Here is a 13,325-nt window from a genome sequence, read left to right as displayed (position 1 = left end):
GGTCTTCACCAAGGGAATCAACAAAGATATGGTTGTGCTTTTGGCGTTACGGGAGGCCCACGGAAGGAACAAATTTAGTCGGCTATTTTCAGGAGCCGCTTTACTGGTTCGAAAGGGGGGTAGAAAAAAAAAACGCAGAAGAACGGGCACTCTGGGATCTACGAGGAAAAGAGGAAAAATGAGAGTTTTTTTTTTAATCTTAAAGAGGAATGGAGCAATCTTGGAGGGGGTGGTGATCTTTCATGTTTCCATCGCTGCAGCAATAGCGGATTCGAGAGCTATTTACTGCCACGAATTGGAACGCCGTTTGATGCATTTCCACAGACGAAGCCTTTCACAATTGTTCACAAATCGTCGTCTGCTCTGGAAAAACGGAAGAGAGGAAGAGAAGAGGATCGGTCAGGGATTTGGTAGAGGGAACCCAATTATCGAATCAGCACCACTGATTTGTTCTCTCTTTCAGTGACCTTCTTCGTTGATTCTCTTGCGTATTGTGTCACGAGGCCTGTAACTACATGAAGTTTGCTACCGTTGAACCGACTGTTCAACCAATGCCCCATCAAGATTCTTCAGTACGCACATGATTGAGTTTGTAGGATCCCATGCCTTGAATTGCAAAGGTACGGTGTTTCATCGGGACAAAGAAGCATGAAGTCTGCGAGGGTGTGAAATGCAAGAGCAACATAGAAACCCCAGAAACGTACTCAAAACGATCTCCTGCAAAGGATGTTCTTTCTTCAAAAGCGGTAGTAACAGCTCAAGAACTAGAAGATGCTGGAATACACCCTCATACTAATTTTGACTTCAAGAGAATACAATTTCTGGAAAAGTATCCGAAAGGTCAGGTTAGAGGAAGGTATTGGAAGCATCTAAAGCAAATGCTTCAAACTGAGAACTACTATCTTTATCCTGCTGAAGAACCAAACTATATGAATATTGAATATTGAAGCTCCTCCATCCTTGTATCCAGCCAAGAAATATTGTGATGTCTCAGGATTTGAAGCCCGTACAAAGATCCTGTAACAAAGTTGCACTTTGCAAATGCTGGCATATTCAAGCATATCAGATCACTTCCTAATGAGGCTGTTCAAGAATACCTTGGGTTGTGAAATGCACAGATCGTCTTGAAATGAAAGCATCACACAGAGGGTTACAAAAGAGATTCAACTTCATTCATTTGCTTGATTGATTTTCTATCCTGAAATTAGTCAAGGTCCTCTGTGGTCGCGACTTTGCTTTCGAAAACCTTTCGACACCGTGACTATGCCTCTTGGCATCATACCCCGGGGTGGGATAGCAATTATCCACAATTGCTATTAGCTACTTAATGTGGAGCTAACAGTGTAGGGTAAGCACTAAGGGCACGGGCAGTCATCCGTTGCACTTCTTCAACTGAATGAGTTTTCTTTTTTAAATTTTACCAAGTATCTAATAAAGGACAATGAATCAATTGGAGTCTAATTATTAGCGAACAATTGATTCTAATAAGATTAAAAACTAGTGTTAGTACCATAGATGTCTTTCATGGGAGTAAGAGAGTCAAAAGATAAGACAAAAATATTATGAATGCTAGGTCTCATACTCATTAAAGTATCGAAAATAACAAATAAAAATTGTTCTTCCAATTTAGTAGTACATAAAAATTTAACTAAGAATTCTAGGAAAAAAAAAGTAAAAGACTTACCTATCTTACCTTGATTGGAGATCTCTATCTTTACTAGAAAGCATGACTTCACAACAGAATTAGGAAGTTAAAATTTTTTCCAAAGTACCTTTAAGAAAAATTTGTTAGTCTCAATGTTTATCAAATCAAAAGATAACAACATTAAAGGCATACTATAATCATCAAAAATTAGAGTGAGAATCATATTGAAGGCCTACTTTGAATAAAAACAACTTATATCTTCTTGTGAATCAAGTTAGTCTATAACTGGAGAGTTGGAGCTTATAAGGATTTTTACAAAACATTTACTTATGACTAAGACTAAAATTTAGAAAGAAACATATTAAAGATAAGACTCAAGTTGGATAAAATACTAGTCTCTTGATAAAAAAAATAGTAATATTCAAGTTCTATGGCATATTTAGATATAATTATCTTTTAATATATTTTGGGAGTGTACTCAAATTCCAAATGGATTAAAAACTATCCTACTAGGAAATTAGATGTCTATATAGGTTGAAATTTATAAATTTCACGATCTATGGCATATTTAGATATGATTATCTTTTAATATATACATACTTAGATAAAACTATGTGCAATATAAAGTTTAGATCTTTATACAAGCTAAAACTTTTTTTCTTTTGGGAGTATACTCAAATTAAAATTGGATTAAAAGCTATCCTATTAGGAAATTAGATGTCTGTATAGGTTGAAATTTACAAATTTTGCTGTCTGGGTTACCTATGAGACCTACTTTCAAGATAAATAACTTTCTTGATAGATAGAATCAGGTGATGATGATAACTAGAGAGTTGTAGATTCAAAAAATTTCTACAATTCATGTCCCTACGATGGATTACCAAATTTGAAGATACTCAAAGTTGGCTACTACACAGTTTTCTACATACTGCTATGAAATTTGCATTCAAGGTTACTTTAGGACTCAAATAACTCGCTAAATATTTAGAATTTGTAAAATATGTGTCTAATAAGAATTGTAGATATTTCTGAGTGATAAAACTTTTATTTTTACACCATCCTCAAAATATGAACCAATAAAAAGTTACATTATTTGAAAAATAGTTGTTCAATAGGATTTTTATAGTGAAGTATATGTAATAGCTAGACTACTTTCAAGTGCCTCTTCTATATAGCATGTTATATAAATAAAGACTTAAAATGATTAAACTTGAAACTTTTATAAAATAAAACAAAGCTATGATTTACTATGAAATAAACTTCAAAAGCTTTTTGGCTATAATATCTTGTTTCCATAGCCAAGACCATGCTATAATCTAAATTTAGAGAAGAAAAAATTGGATCAATTTGAGTCAATCAATTGTGGATATAAGGCTGTCCAAAACACGAGAAATGTAGCTGTGATATTCATCTATAGTGATTTGTCTTGTAGACTGCAATTGTTCCACGGTGTTTGTCTTTATATACTGATATCATACAATTGAAAACTCGTAGTGTAACCAACTCTGATACCAATGTTACGAAGCAAAATACATGGAAAATCTAGCAAATCAAATCTCAATTAGAAATAAGTTTATGACATACATAATAGAACTTAGTGAAAAAATCTAACAAATTAAACATCTCAACTATTAAATACAAACAACATTGTAATACATAAGAGGATTTGAATAACTAAATAGATTGAGAAAGACAAGAGAAAAACGCACGATTGGGCCCAACCTCCCCCATTGCAAAAGCCATAGTTTGCCATCCTTAATTATATATTATAGTTTTACATGGATATTTACATTTATATCTTACATATAATTACAAAGAAAGTACAAATATCAATTGAAATACAGAGTTTTAAGAGCTAAGAGGTATCTTGTAATATATCGCACTTACTGCAGAAAATTTTGTGCTCCGAATCTTGATATTTTGACATCACCATCGCGTCCGGAGTGTGAAAAAAACCCCAATACGACTCTTGAAGCTTTGAATTTCGATTCCAGATAAGGGACAAACGAAAAAACTCAATTTTCACAGTGTTCTCCTATTTTGCGTACAATTATGTTGCTTTTATAAAGAAAGCTAAAAAAATCTTCTAAAACTTAACCACATTAAGAAAATAGCAAGGTAATCCATAAAGAAAGCTTATTTCAATAAAAGTATATCTTAAATCTCATATTCTAAAATAATCTATATTAAAAATAAATAAATTAATAGTACTAAGGACAATGATCTAATTATTACTAAAGAAGTTTAAACTTATAACTTACAAATAGAGTAATAATTTTAATAATATAATATCATATAAATACATAATACTATATATTATACTTAAGATAACTAATCATAATTATGAAATTTACGCTTGGAATTACACTAATGCCCAGTGCTATCCAAAGCCATCGCTACCTACTCTACACATCAATTGAAGCATTCACAATTGTTTATAAATAAAATAAACAAACAATAGTGAATAACTAGCAGTCTTCAACTACAAATAATTAAATAGGTTGGAACTCTGTCCTAACCTTAATTTAATTCGAGTGCAAACTCTAAACTCGTAAAAGCTTAATTAATTCATATGAATTTTACAAAATCATCCGCTGTGGAATCACCCACGTGCACATTAATTAATAAAATGCTCGAGAAGGACAGGCGTCCCCGTCAACTTCTCGCATAAGGAATCCACCTTATGTACGAGCCCCGGTCAACAAATAAATTTTACAAAATCCACCGTAAAATCTCACAAAATCCACTGTGACTATATCTCCTCGCATCAGCTTTCCTCATATGGAAATTTTACAACAATAGCTAGATACAATATTTTCCTAGATTTTAGTTTTAGATCCCATTCATACACCGTATTAGAGGAACAAAGATTAGATTTTACCTTACAGGCAAAGGGGTAGAGTTTAGCTCCCCCGAATCTCTCACTCACTATGAACCAAGTGCGATAATTGACCTACTCTTAGTCTTGAAGGATTATAATGTGATCGCTTGGACTAAAGGCTAGAATGTTATTAGAAATTGTTAGGTCTTTTAGGAATCTTAGAGTTGATCCTCGTGGGTCGAGACCAAGCGCTTTGCGGCGAGGTAGACTAAGAGTTGCCCAATTAGGACCAAAGTTCAATTATTCTTATGGAGAGCGGACTATGATAGCTGGGAGACCGTGAATGACTACAAAGCATTACCTTTTGCAATTAAGTAATGGATACATTATACCATTCTTTCAATGAAAATGAAGGATAATCAAGAGAGTAAATTTGTTGCCTCAAAGTTTGAAGATATTTACATTAGTAAATAAGGAGATACCATTTGATTCTGAACTTCAAATTTCTATAGAAGAGAAGCTTAGTGTTACTATTGCAAAAGTAAGGAGACCATAGCAAGTGTTGCTAAGGAAAAACATAGATCAATAAGCTATTGTTAAGCCAAAAGATCAAGATATTGAGAATAGCTATATAGAAGAAGAAATTACTATAGTAGATGAGCTCCTATAGCTGAAAAGCATTTCACTTTTCTATACAAGTTTGGGCATAGTATAGTTTTGATAATGCCAAAAAGATGTTAAATGCTCCATTGAATAAAAATGAGGTTATTTGTTAAACCGAACTTTTGTACAAGATGAATTCAAGACCTTAAAAGTTTTGGTGGAGTCAAAAATAATTATTGAAATGTATTTATCTATTATTCTCGTGATTATTCTTTCCTAGGAAGGATGCACAATTAAAAGAAAACTATGAAGAAAAAGCTGCAACAACTAGCATATGATTGCAAGAAGACAATGGATTATCCATTAGACAAAAAGATGTGCAAGCTTTATGAATTCTATTAGCTTTTACGCTTATCAAGAGATCCCTTAGACCCAACAAAACTACAACAAAACTAATTTCAACTTTTGTTTACCTCACCCAAATTCTTCAATAAGTTGATAATGTCTTCTATATTTTTGCATGTTTCTTTCATCTATTGAAATAAAATCTTTTGAGTTAGTTTAGTTATGTTCTTCTTCCTTCACTTCCTGAAGACTCCACTTTTTGGTGTTAAATTATCAAGGCTTTTAATTTGCCTTTGTCTATACCTAAAACTAGTTATGCTATCAATGATGCTTTCAATTTTCTTGCTTGTTCCTTTTACAAATTATTCTCCTCTTCGAGCTTCTTCAATTCCATCTTTCAATTCTATGTGTATCTCAACCAATGTATCTACTTGTTGACCATATTTTGCCTCCCATGAACAATGACTGTGATAAAGCATTTGCTCCAAATTGCGAATTTGGTCTTCATGATAAGAATACAAATGATTGCAATATCCCAACAACCTCTTTTTTCCATCTCCAATAAACCTAATTGTATCATGGAGTGTTCAAAATTCAAGTAGTTTAGTTATTTTTAGGTCTACTCAATACAACCCTCCATTAATCTACAAATCAGCATGCTCCCTATTTGTGTCTCTAATTAATCTTTTGGCTTCAACTAGATAGTTGAGAACCTTGTGATTCTTTCTTCTCCATGTGGAGTATGATTTCTCCACCATATATGGATATGACTCTTTTTATTTGTTGGAGTTTCATCCACATTTTCTGAAACAAAAAGAGAAGAGAAAATTATGGCATTCAAATATATGTTTTTGAGTGACTTCTAAAGCAGTACAAATGTAAATAGAATGGAAAATTTAAGCCTTAGCATATCAAGTAACTTGGCCAGTTTCTTTCCTCTAAGAATCCAAATAATGTGCCAAGTTACTTTCAATTGCACAAATTAGTACACAAAAGGAGACATTTTGATTGTTAAAAAGAAAGGAGGGAAAGCATTTAAACGTATTTTTATAATTTAAACTAATGTAGGTGCAAACATGATGTAAATTTTTTGAATTGGCATTTTAGTTACCTTGACAAGATTCTTGTTTCCAATCCAACTAAAATCCAAGATCTTTCCAATAAGATATGTAACAAGTACATAATAAGAATAAGAGTAATGTGTAAGAAAGATAAAATACAAATAGAATAACCCTTTCAAATATAAATACAAAAGAATGTGTGATCTTGGTACTAAAAATAGAATAAGAGTATCTCAAAGGACATTGTATTGCCTATTGCAATAGAAATGATGCCTCAAGCTTCTTCTAATGGCATGATCATAAGAGAAAGAAGGAGAAATGTTTGGAAGGCTTCTTTCAATACTAATACATAGTTAGAACACAAAGAAATAGAAATTTTAAAAAGAAATGAGAAAAAACAAGGGAAAAAAGTAAATAAAACAACAAAAGAATATATGGAAGGCTGTAAAAAAGAGATATTTGAGAAAGTGAAATTGAAAATACAAAGTGATTAAAATCTAAGTTAGAATCTAGTGGTCATAATCAAATTTCTTAAGAGATGGGACATTGTTTTCAATGTCCTAATAAAAATATTTGGCAATGGGCTCATTAATAAACACAAAAGTAAAAGAAAGAAAGAGTTGTCACCCTTATTTAATATGAATTTAACCCTTGAATAAGAGGAAATCAAGCAATTATTAAGGTGTCATTCCTTCTCTATTTTAATCTAGTTGAAATATGATTTAAATATTAATCCAAATCTTGAAATGAATCCTTTTGATTTTAAATTTTATCTATTTCTCTCCCTCATTTCTCATTCTCATTGAACTAAATGTTATGATTGTCACTTTAAGTTTTGATCAATCACAAGTGGCTTTCTTACTCAATGCTAGAATACCATTTAGGCAAATTTAGTTGAGTCTTTGGATCTCATGTCGATTCTCATGGGTAAAGTTAGTGACTTTCTTAACTCAATGCTAGAATACCATTTAGGTAAATTTAGTTGAGTCGAGGGATCTGATGTTAATTCTCATGGGTAAAGTTGGATGCATCCCCTATGAGGTAGACTCAAATGATTTTTGAGTGACTAAGCCTATATTTTCCAAAGGATCTAGGTGGTGTCACTTAGAATATGCAACTAGGTTGCTATTAAATGTTATTCTCTTGGTTTTCTAGCACAAATATGTCACAGAATCTAGACTCATTACACCAATGGGTACATCTTAGGATATATTAACTTAAAGCAATGAAAAATTCTTGTGCTTTGGTCCAACATACTACCAATTTTAGTCACTGATGATATATGCTCTCCAAATCATAAAATAGTGAACATCTAGAATTTTAAGTATCCAACTTCTTGGCATCAATAGCAAAACCTACAACCCATACTATAAATAATTGTGGTGTAAAGAAAAATTCTACTAGTCATGGAAGAAACCCTTAGAACACTCTCCTTAGAAAAACAACAAATTTCTAGTTGCATAGAACTTTCCCAATCCTTGAGTTGTGGCACAAAACTTACTTTATTTTCCTTCTTTATTACTCATACAACTTTCAAAGCATTCTTATCAATAGCATTTCTAGTTTTCAAAAAAAAACTTTGGATAACCAAGGCATATGGGCATTGCCATTAGTGAGATTTTATGGGATAGGGTTACATGTAGCTACCCATCTAAGTTGGTTTATTTAAAGCTCAAAAATTGATAGAGAGATCAACTTCTCCCTCCATAGCTTGATAGAGAGAACAATGAAGAGCTTGAGAGAGGGAGGTTGAGTGAGTGATAGAGGCTTCCCCTCTACCTTCTTGTCCCCTCATTTGTATCTATTATTTATCTCTCTTCTCATCTTCTCATGGTAAAGAAGTAGACAAATTGAAGATTGCAATGTGCTTTAAGAGGAGCATTCACTGCAAGCATATGGATGATTATTGAGGCAACAAAGCTTCCCTTTTGCAGCTCAACTACAACAAGGTTGAGGATATGATGTGATTGTCCATTTGCATAAAGAGTTTCCACTTTCTTCCTTGAGACCATTGTATTTGGATAGAGAGAGTAGAGATTACTCGAAGCAAGAGTAATATGGCCCATCTAAGTGGGAGATAGATGAGGCATCAAGTGTAGAGAATGCACAAAGAAATATGTATTGATTGCATCCAATGATGACTTTAAGAACCTAGATATATATATGCTATAGAATATGTGACCAACATGGACCTTGAGACTTTAGAAAGTGAGATAAACTATTTAATTAACCAAGAAAACCTTGTAATTAGTAGGTTGGATACCTTTTGTGTGATAGATGAAAGGACTCTACATACAATTGAAAAGCTTCGTTTAAATGTCTACTTACAACACATATATTGCCAACATTTGAACTTAAAATGGACTTCAATCATAACTATGATTGTTGAATTGCGACAAGATATAACATGCATGGAAGATGGCCTAATTTACTAGTATAATAAGATTTAAATGACTATGGTAGCCACCAAATGATTACAATAAATTTGAAGAAAATTTTGTTATAATTATGTAGGCTTTCTACAGAAGGGCTAGCACTGTAATATCTTGGCTATAGCTATATTTAAACACCAAAGAAATACACATTTCACATTACAGTTATAGGGATGTGTGCACTACTTAAATAGGGTCCAAATAACATAAACAGAAACCTAATCAACTAACACAAATAGTATTCCTAAACATGAATAAGTTTCAAAATCACATCATAAAAAATTATGCGAACAACACTTTATATTTGTGGTGATGCCCACATTTAAAGTGCAAAAGAGTTCAGGAAATTTAAAGCCCAATCACAAGCTCTAAAAAAACAAAATTAAATTATGCAAGTCATGGATTTCTAAAACATAGAAACCAAGGCATATCTTAGATCTTTTGAGGAGAAGGTTTTCTTGGTGTTGCAAAGGCTCTTGCACCTTAGATCCAAGCTCTGCAACGTTGCAGCAACTTGAATGTGTGTGTATGCACGCGTGTGCGTGTGCGCGCATGCACATGCACTTGTTTACTATGTGTTTGCCCCAAGTGTCCTCTTTTTTGTTCTTTTTTTACTTTTGGGAATGCCTAAATTTGATGTATGGGCATTTAAAATTGATGAGCGGCCAAAGGTGCATTTGAAAGTGCATGTAAAATAGATATTTTTGGAAAGGTGTGTGTTTCGCATTCTATTAGCCATGATTTTACACATTGCTTTAAACACGGTCTAAAATGCACTCAATAATGCACATCTGCCAATCACATCTTTGCTTCCATTCAATTGTAGTGATGGTAAACATATTGATCTCTTTTTATTACTTCGTACTTGATATAAGCAATCAAGCATGTCCATTTCATCATTAGAGCTTGCATTAGAGGTCGCAACTACATCTTGTTGACAAACTGTGTTCTAATGAGCAGATAGAAAGTTTGTTCTTGGACAAAAATGAAGTACCCACACATGATATGACCCAACTTTGCAATTAAAGCTAGTTGAAACTTGGAACTCAGAAAGGGGGGAGAGAGAGAGAGTTTATTAATGCACCTAGCTACGAGAGAGAACATCTTTGTTTAAAAAATTTTGAAAATTGTAGAGGTTTGGAATCATTCTATGGTTGCAACTTGCCATGAAAGGTCTGTGCAAGGTTTGGTAGAGTAGATCCTTCAATTATAATGTAGTATAGATATATAAATATAGACATAGATAGACATAGATATAGAAGTATAGATATACGTAGATATAGATACTTCTATATCGTATAATGTAGTATAATGTCGTGCCGCGTGCGGATGATGTGTGCATGGTGCCAATTTCCTGATCTTGCGCTTTCCAAAGACGAATGGATCGCGGACCGTGGAGATTATGTATGCATAGTGCCCTGAATCGCCCCTGATCTTGAGTTTTCCAAAGACGAGATGGATCGCGGACCGTGGACCGTGCATTCTTCTCCAATTGCCGAGGTGCTTTCTACCAACGTTGGAGGGCGTTCGTCGATTAGCTCGATTTTCAAACATTTGAGAAGACTTTATTGCGCTGTGTGGCGATTAATGGCTTGTTTAATTGGCAAGCCACAGACTCCTTCAAAACGTCGGGCTGCAGTAACAATGTCAAGCTGGGGCGGAGACTTTCTTTTCAACGGCACGTGTAGTTGCCGGAGGATACATGGAATCCGTCTCACATCGGCATATTTCTGCACTGCCAACAGGCCGCATAATATAAGCCCTGTAGTACCCGGCTGGGTGAGAGAATATATACATAGGTGAGGCGCAGATCAGATTCCAAGTTCCAACTAGTTGTACTAGCTGAGGAGGACACAAAATCGATTGACGCCTTCTACTAGATAAGCTGGTTTACGCTTAAGCTGATCAGGCAATTCAATTCAAGCGATTGCTGCAGAAAGAGTACGATTGGGGAGGTGGCAGCTATGGCGGCGTTGATTGATGGCAGTACTTACAGTAACTGGAATTTGAATTATAATATAGTGGGCACCTGCGTGGCGTTGTGCGCTACGATAGCTGCAGTCGTACTAGTGTACGTCAGGAGAATGAACAAGGGCCCGGATGGTGAGGGGAGGAGCAAGAGGCGGCGGCTGCCGTCGCCGCCAGGTTCGCTGCCGATCCTGGGGCACCTCCACCTGCTGGCGCGGGACCCACTGCCCCACCGGGCCCTGTACCAGCTGGCCAAGAAGCACGGGCCGCTCATGTTCATGCGCCTGGGGTCGGCCCCGACGATCGTGGTGTCGTCGCCGGAGCTGGCGAGGGAAGTCCTTAAGACGCACGATTTGACCTTCGCGACGCGGCCATGGACGGCGGCGGGCGAGCACATGTTCTACGGCTGCACGGACGTGCTGTGCTCCCCCTACGGCCCCTACTGGCGGCAGGTCCGGCAGATCTGCGTGCTGGAGATGTTCGGCCCCAAGCGCATGAACGAGTTCCGACCCGTCCGGGCGGAGGAAATGGCGGCCGTGGTGTGCTCCGTCCGGGACCACGCCGCACGCGGCCAGGCCGTGGAGATCCGGCCCATCCTCTTCGACATGCTGTGCAACGTCCTCTTCCGCATGACTGTCGGCATGAACGCCCGCGAGATGGCCTCCGTGGTGCCGGGCGTGGACTTCTCGGAGGTGGTGATGTACAACCTGTCCAAGCTTCTGGGCACCTTCAACATCGGCGACGTCCTGCCGTGGCTGCAGTGGCTGGACCTCCAGGGCTGCGTCCGCCAGATGAAGGCTCTCTCCAGGAAGAGTGACGCCGTCCTCCAGGGCGTCCTCGACCTCCGCCGGGCCGACGATCGTCGCACCGCCGCCCTGCGCGACGTCGACCCCACGTCGACAACTGGGCGCCGAACCGACCTCCTGGATCTCTTGCTCACGCTGCAGAGGACTTCCGACAGCAAGATCACGGACGACAACGTCAAAGCAGTCTTATACGTACGTCCTGAGGCCCTGAAATCTGATTGTTCCACGGGGAGAGGGGAGAGAGAGAGTGGGTGTGTACTGTGTGTGTGCGCGTGCGCGCGAATGGACGAATGCTAATATGCAAGAGTGATGGATTCGATAGGATTGCTCGTGTACTTATTGATATATTGTTAGTAATTACAGGACACTATTAACCTTGCAGCCCGTGATTGGTGCTATAACTACAGGACATGTTCGCTGCCGGAGTCGACACTTCCACCATCACCGTGGAATGGGGCCTGGCGGAGCTGCTGAAGAACCCCAGCGAGCTTCAGAAGCTCAAGGACGAGATCGACTCGGTGGTGGGGAAAGACCGGATGGTGGAGGAGTCGGACATAGCGAACCTGCCGTTCCTGCAGGCGGTGGCCAAGGAGGCGATGCGGCTGCACCCAGGGGGCCCTCTCATGTTCCCGCACCTGTCCACGCAAGCTTGCGAGATAGGCGGCTACCACATCCCTGCCAACACTCGCCTCATCGTCAACGTGTGGGCCATCGCCAGGGACGAGGCCTCCTGGGACAAACCCTTGGACTTCCGCCCCGACCGCTTCATGGGCAGCAATCTCGACGTCAAAGGCCACCACTTCCAGCTCCTACCCTTCGGATCCGGCCGCCGTGGCTGCCCCGGCATGCCCTTGGCCATCACTGTTGTCCAGACGCTTCTCGCCACTCTCGTCCACGCCTTCGACTGGTCCCTCCAAGACCCTTGTAGCCAATTAGATATGTCCGAGCTCTTTGGTGTCACCATTTGCATGGCGTCTCCCCTCATTGCAGTGGCGAAACCTAGACTCGCAGACCACCTCTATGGCCTCAAGTAAAACAAACAATATGCTACGCTCGACCCATATAAGAAATTACCTGGCCCTTATAATTACATCTGATCGCGATGATCAGTCATAAGCATATTATAAGGAGACGCCAATATCATGTGAATACTCCCTCCTCCTGAGTGCTTCTTTTAGTCTCATCTCTTAATATCTCAATTCTTCAAACAAATAGATGTGCCCTATTTAGACACATCGCCTAGACTACAGGTGCACATGTTATCCGAAATGAGGTCTCATGTTCAAGAAGAATATATTTTGAGAACAAACGCAATAATATTAACCTTCAAATGCAAGTCTTTTAATCCAGAGGCTTTGGTGGGCATTCAGCTCAACACTAGAGCTCAAATAGGTCGTTTGGAAATCTACCAAACTACAAAGGCTTTCTTGTGATGTCTATTTTGAGATAGTGTTGTTAATAGATTGATGCTAGTACCAAAGGTATGCATTAACCATCATAAAGCACATTCTACAAATTGTATGCTTAAATTGGACTATGAATCATGCAACAAACAAACCTTGGACAAAAGAGGAAGAGTGGGAAATATAATCAAGACATTAGCCTAATAGAACATCATGCATGAGTCATTGATTGTCTTCATCC

General features: G+C 37.8%; 1 protein-coding gene across 1 annotated transcript; it reads left to right on the top strand.

Annotated features, from left to right (window-relative positions):
- Positions 1-10,527: 10,527 nt before the first annotated feature.
- LOC148017367 (flavonoid 3'-monooxygenase CYP75B137-like) lies at positions 10,528-13,026 on the top strand. The gene is made up of 2 exons (XM_087663256.1): positions 10,528-11,873; positions 12,089-13,026. Exons 1-2 carry the CDS (start codon positions 10,872-10,874, stop codon positions 12,713-12,715), a joined length of 1,629 nt encoding a protein of 542 aa, XP_087519382.1. The 5' UTR covers positions 10,528-10,871; the 3' UTR covers positions 12,716-13,026.
- Positions 13,027-13,325: the final 299 nt, after the last annotated feature.

This window comes from Lygodium microphyllum, chromosome 22 (genome assembly GCF_053477565.2).
Source record: "Lygodium microphyllum isolate KBCC chromosome 22, Lygodium_microphyllum_v1.1.10, whole genome shotgun sequence".
NCBI lineage: Eukaryota > Viridiplantae > Streptophyta > Polypodiopsida > Schizaeales > Lygodiaceae > Lygodium > Lygodium microphyllum.
Note: the sequence above shows the minus strand (reverse complement) of the source record. Positions and strands in the feature narration are given on the sequence as shown.